The 6119-nt window shown below is 58.8% G+C and overlaps 1 protein-coding gene across 4 annotated transcripts; it reads left to right on the top strand.

The window, feature by feature from the left end:
- The first annotated feature begins 40 nt into the window (after positions 1–40).
- Positions 41–6035, top strand: BUD13 (BUD13 homolog). 4 transcript variants are annotated; one of them, XM_026863877.1, is made up of 11 exons: positions 41–221; positions 687–771; positions 936–993; positions 1221–1337; positions 1377–1780; positions 2234–2532; positions 2869–2977; positions 3453–3591; positions 3907–4091; positions 4424–4505; positions 4833–6035. In XM_026863877.1, the coding sequence occupies exons 1-11, from the start codon at positions 129–131 to the stop codon at positions 4924–4926; spliced, it is 1665 nt and encodes a 554-aa protein (XP_026719678.1). In that variant the 5' UTR covers positions 41–128; the 3' UTR covers positions 4927–6035. The 4 variants fall into 4 exon arrangements, with proteins under 4 accessions (XP_026719678.1, XP_026719681.1, XP_026719679.1 ...); XM_026863880.1 differs by having other exon boundaries at positions 42–221; positions 1494–1780; XM_026863878.1 differs by lacking the exon at positions 1221–1337 and having other exon boundaries at positions 45–221; positions 1338–1780.
- The last annotated feature ends 84 nt before the right edge of the window (positions 6036–6119 follow it).

Here is a 6119-nt window from a genome sequence, read left to right as displayed (position 1 = left end):
GGGAGCTGCCCGCCGGGACTCCGCTCGGGGCCGGGACGCTCCCCAGGCCCCGCATCCCCCCCCCATCCCCTTCCCGCGGGCGGGCCGGCCGGTGGGCTGACGGCCGGGCCCCTCTCCCCGCTCCCAGGATGCGGATCGTGGACGACGATGTCAGCTGGAACAGCATCGCTGCGGCCCAGGAGAAGGAGGAGGAGGAGGAGGACGAGGGGGACATGCCTGTGGTGAGAGGGGAATTATGTCCAGCTCAACCCATTCCCCGTACGGCCCGCCTCGTGTCCGTCCCGGGGAAGCGCTTGCCCAACCCTTTCTCCCTGCCTCCTCTCTTGCGGGGCTCCGCAGCAGGGATGGGTGAGTTGCCCAGCTCCAAGCGCAAGGGGTGGGTTTAGGTCCCTGCTAAAAGCAGCCCGTTCTTTACGTATTTTCATTTTCACGAGCGCCAGAAGCACGGGGAGCTGACAGCTGCGGCGGGGCTTGTGGCCTGGGCTGGGAATCCTTGCAGGGAAGAGCTGACACTGAGGGGGAGGCTTTGGAGAGTGGCTTTGAGATCGGCCTGGAGGAAGGCAGTAAAATGGTGGTCATGTATCAGCTGCCTGTCAGTGCAGTTACGCTCAATTCTTTGGGTTAGAGAGTAAAAACCCTTTCTTTTATTTAAAGCCATGTTGGTTTTTGTGGGGTTTTATCTACAGGTGGCAGAATTCATTGATGAGCGTCCAGATGAAGTGAAGCTCATGGAGCAATTCCGAACGAATGCTAAATGGAAACTCTTAGGAGGTGAGGCCAGACCTTTCCACTTTCTCTCTCACTTGCAACAGTTTAGAGCAGAGAAACAGTCAAAGATAATACTAGCTGGAAAAAAAAAACTTCTTGAAAAGCTGAAGAGGTGATGCACTGGGGACAGCCCTCACAGTGGTGACTTTCTGATTGTTTTTCTTCAGACCAGAACGAAGATTCGCAAAGCTCAGATGTTTCAGTACCTGCCAGATCTACTGTGAGGTACGGGGCTCCGACTAGAAATTCTTTTGTGGGTAAACTCTTGTTTTCTGGCATCATCTGTCTTGTGCGGTTTTTAAGTGCTTTGCTGTGAAATGTGGGAAGCGGCCTATGCCGGGGTTCATCTTCTGCTGTTGAGTTCCCTCTGCTGGTAGGGGGGAGCTGGTGGGTAGCTTGCTGTTTAGATTTTTGCGTTCACAAAGTTGGTTTCACCTTCTCCTCCCTCCCAGGCGCCAGCGCCACGACTCCCCCGACCCGTCACCACCGAGGCTGAAGTACAATGTCTCCCCCAACCTCTCTCCCCCAAGACGGAAGCGCCACGACTCCCCCGACCTGTCACCTCCCAGGCGCCAGCGCCACGACTCCCCTGACCTGTCACCTCCCAGGCGCCAGCGCCACGACTCCCCTGACCTGTCACCACCGAGGCTGAAGTACAATGTCTCCCCCGACCTCTCTCCCCCGAGACGGAAACGCCACGACTCCCCCGACCTGTCGCCTCCCAGGCGCCAGCGCCACGACTCCCCTGATGCCTCTCCAAAGAAAGTCAGTTCAGCGATGGGGAAAAAGGGCTGCAAAACCACGGACAAATTGCCGACAGGGAGAGGCCAAGGAGAGCCGTCTCGGCTCAGACATGGCACCTCTGACAAGTCCTCGTCACGTCAGAAGCATCAGGCCACTCCAGATGATTCCCCTCCACAGAAGAGGAGGTACGATTCTGACCCGGATTTGTCACCGCCTGGGAGAAAGAGCACTGGGTCACCTAGTCCGAAGAAGCTGAGCAGAACGCGAGGTGAGTGTGTGTGGGAGTCTGTTGTGCCAGTGCCGTGCTTTGCTGCCTGCCCACGCTGGGATCAGGTTTGCACGCTCCGGAGAGGGGAGCGGCGTGGAGTTGGTAGTCTGCACTCTGGGAACAGTAACGGGTAGGTCGCCATCTCTGTTGGGGAAACTTGTTCTTGTAATCCTGTTTTTTCATCAGTTGGACTAGAATTAACCTAAGAGTTAGCTGGCAAAGGCTTAAACTCGTCTAAAAGGAAGAGAGAGTTTAAACTGTGTCGTTGGGCCGTGCACAGTCAGAAGGAAGAGCATTCACAGAGTCTTGTCACATACTTGTTTTTTCTGTACAGCTTGTCACCTCTTAAGGTCTTGATTTTTCTCACAGTTACCCTCACACACCACCATGTGTAGCCCTTCTGTGGGACTAATTGTGTCTAATTCTGTGATTTTTGGTTCGTCTTTACGGCAGGTGCTTCTCCAGCTGTGAAGAAGGGGAGGCTGGTGCCCTCACCCGCGAGGTGCCTGAGGCACAGCTCCAAGTCCCCGTCCCCGCGGAGGGGCACCCGGAACGCCTCCGAGGCTGAGCGCGGGCTGGGCCCCGTACGCAGCGATACCCAGAAGCGTGCTCCTCTCAGACAGACCCAGAGCAAATCCTCAGACTCGGATTTATCCCCTCCGCCACGGGCCCTGCCAGCCGGCAGAGATCAGCGTGATTCCCCCGACCTCTCACCTCCTCGCCACCGCGACGCTCAGGGGTCGCCCAAGAAGGTAAACGCTGCGTCCTTCCGCTTCACCTGTAGATTGCTTCCTGCTGATAGGAGACCCTAAAAGTCCAACAACCCGCCAGCTGCGGAGTGGGGATTTCACAGACTTCGTGTGTGCAGCTGTGCCAGACCCCCTGCTTGCAGCGAGGGGTGTGAGGTGGGGGTGAGAGAGGGGCGCTGCCTTGCTCTGCTCTGCTTCTGGAGCTCTGGGGCAGCTGTTTGTGAGGGTCCCCACAAAGCGCTGTTGGAACGCGGCTGTCTGCCCGCGCATCTCCTGACTCCTCGGGATGGCTGGACCGTGCTCAGCCAGTAGTCAGCGCGGTTTTTCTTTGGTTTGCAGGCGAGGACGATGTTTTCTGGGGTTAAAGCTGGCTTGGTGTCAGCTGACGTGCTGCGCAGGGAACAGGAGGAGCTCAGGAGGCACGAGAGAAATAACAAGCACTTGGAAGGTAGGGATGTGAAAACGCTGCAAGCACCAGCACGCTACCTCTTTCCTGCCCTCGGCTGCCCCTGCTGCTGCCTCGGTGGTGTTGGGGTGCTGAGGGGGGGCGTCCCGGGGGAGCCACACCAATGCGTGCCAATGGATTCCTTGGGCAGGGTCACTGACCCCCAGAAATAACGTTTATGAATGGTGATGTCCGAGCGGTGCCGGTGGAATTGTAGCGAGGGTGAGAGGCTTTTTCTCGGCTCCAGCTGCAGGTCTGCAGAAGCAGACTGGTGTTGTGAGAGCTCCAGGCACGAGCGTGGCCGTGTGGGGCAGCAGCTGGAAGCGCGAGCTGGGATCCTGCCTGCTTTTGGATAATGAGCTCTGTCAGAGGCCAGAACAAGGAAAAAGTGTTGAAACGAGTCACGGTTAGCCGTCATATTGTCTGGAGACGGCAAAATGCTTCAAAATGCCTGACTCGAGGCATCTGCCCCCTCCAGAGGAATCCCGACACTGTGAGACCGTCTTCCGAGACAAGTTGGGCCGCAAGAGAAACCTGGCGCAGGAGTGGCTGGAGCAGAAGCAGAAAGCTGAAGCCAAGTCCGAGAGGGACGAGCAGTATGCCAAATGGGGGAAAGGGTAAGGCTCTGCCGAGCTCCCCTGCACGCCCCTTCGGCCTCGCGCTGCAGTGGAGGACTCCTCACTCCCTGCTTTTTGGCCCGGTTTTGGCACCGGTGCCACGTCACTTCATGCTGAGCTGGAGCCTGGGACGTCTCCGGTCCGGCCTGATTTTCACGTGTCTCAGAGGCCCCTCCGGGACCCGCTCGGCTGCTGGACATGCTTCGGGAGCGCCGCGTGCAGCGTGGTGGTTCCGGGCTCAGACCCGTCCTGCGGGTCCAGCCAGTCACAGTAAATGGTTGCTTGGCTTCAGGGTGAAACTGTGTTTGTTTGCAGGCTGGCTCAAGGGAGGCAGCAGCAGCAGAATGTGGAAGATGCAATAAAAGAGATGCAGAAGCCCTTGGCCCGTTACATCGATGACCAGGACCTGGATCAAATGCTGCGGGAGCAAGAGAGAGAAGGAGACCCCATGGCTGAGTTCATCAAGAGAAGGAAGGCCAAAGAGAACAAGGAAAAGAAAGGTTTGGCTGTTGAGTCGCACCGGTGCATGGTTTAAGGGTCACAGTGTAGAAGTGCAGCAGCTGCTAAAGACAAAGCCGATGCTGCCCGAGTTGGCTGGTCTGGAGTTGGCGTGGCCGCGGTATTGGCGGGGACCGCCTCGGTCCCAGGAGCGGTTACTGAGATTTGCTAGCGTAGAGCGCGGTGTCAGCGACCTCCAAATCAGACTCCAGTGGATTAGGCACATCTTTGGGGGCTGCAGCTGGGTGCTGGGCTGTGCCTCTTGGGATGGTAATGGTGTGAGCCGGGACTGTGCCGCAGGAGTAAGCGGCTGCATCGCTCTTCCTGTTCCTAGAGAGACCGAGGTACAACGGACCAGCCCCTCCCCTCAACAGATTTAATATATGGCCCGGGCATCGCTGGGACGGAGTGGACAGGTACATCTTGCTGGCGTGATGGCGTGCGAGGGTGGTAGCGAAAGCAGAGGAGCTCTTGCTTCAGAGCTCGCGGCGCAGAGCGTTACCAGATGAGCGGGGGAGCAGCGTAAGCCTGAACGTGCTGCGGCGCGAGCGGCTGACGAGGAGGTGCTTGTCGGGGACGGGAGGGAGCGAGGCTGGCAGGGTCGGCACGGGTGCGCTCGCTGCGGGGCGCGGCAGAAGCTTGGCCCGGGCAGCGGCACAGCTCGTCGCGGCGCTGGAGTGCTTCGCGGCCTCAGGAAAGCTCCGGCGCAGCAGCCCCACGCTCTTCTCGCTGTCGCTTTGTAGGTCCAACGGCTTCGAGCAGCAGCGCTTCGCCAGGATCGCCAACAAGAAGGCGGTTCAGGAGCTCGCCTACAAGTGGAGCGTCGAGGACATGTAACCGGGCCGCGGGGCCCTGCCACGCTTGGACCCAGAGGCGAGGCTGGGCCGGGAGCAGCGCGGCCAGGAGAGGGTTTTCCCATCAGCCCAAGAGGACGAGCACTGAGAACCGCGGCGGGGAGGCTGCGGGACGGCCACGGCTCTGCCGCTCCCTGGGAGGTGCTGCAGGCCCTGCTCTCTGGTCCCTTTATCTTCTTTATCTGTCTTCTAACAAACCACATAAACTCTGTGCTTAATCGTTTGATGCCAAATACTTTGTCCTCTGAGGGCAGTTCGCAACTCTTCAGGTGTCCTAAATCTCAGGTTTTCCTTCGTGGTGAAAGCACGTGGGGCGCTGGCTCACGGCAGAGTTAACCTCACCCGGTAGGTCAGTCTGGTCCAGAACTCAGTTGCGGCTTCGGCTGTTCCAGTTGTTCCAGAGAGCAACTCTGCCCTAAAACTACTTAACAGGGTGAGCTGATCGGCCTCTGGGCTGATGTCGGATCCCCTGTGCCCTTCCCAGTGCACCCCAAGGGCTTCCCTTTGCTTTGTCGTTGTCCGAGCTCCTTCCTGCAGTCGCCGCCTTTCAGCGGAGGGTTCATAAAGCTCGGCCTGTCCTGGCCCGCTCTGCGCAGCGGAGAGCGATCGCCCTGCAGAGCTGCGCTTGACAGCGGGACCCCCAGGGACCCGGCAGCTCTTTGCGGGGCGGTTTCTTGCAGAAATTTGCAGGTGGAGGCGGTTAAACTGCTTCCCCCGATGGCTCTGGTGGAGGAGCGAGTGGTGCAGACTCATGCTCGTGCTTGAATTTGTCGGTCTCGGGGCTGGAGGCGGGGCAGAGACCTTCCCTTCATCCCTGCCTGCGAGGAAGCGCTTCTGGAAATAAATCCCGTTGTTCTCGGGATGTTAAACGCAGGCAGCGGTTTCTACGGAGAGGCCTCGCCTCCGGGAGCGGGCGGGGGCAGCCTGACCGAGCGCTGGGGGTCCGGGGGCGAGAGGCACGACCACACACGCCTCTGGAGCGGGACAGTCGTGAGAACTTCCTTCCCGGGTTTTTATTCCCTGTGTTACGTTTCTAGCAGTCCTGGAATCTGTCTGTACACTTGTAAATAACAGCTTCCTTTTTTTACTGGATTTTGGCGTGGTGGTGGTTCTTCCCGGGCAGGGACGAGGAGGGTAAATCCCTGTCAGCCGCCGGTAGAAGGGCTGGACATCGCC

Source organism: Athene cunicularia, assembly GCF_003259725.1.
Source record: "Athene cunicularia isolate RWA chromosome 24 unlocalized genomic scaffold, athCun1 chr24_part2, whole genome shotgun sequence".
Classification (NCBI taxonomy): Eukaryota; Metazoa; Chordata; class Aves; order Strigiformes; family Strigidae; genus Athene; species Athene cunicularia.
The sequence above is the reverse complement of the archived record's forward strand: the minus strand, read 5'-3'. Positions and strand labels throughout refer to the sequence as shown.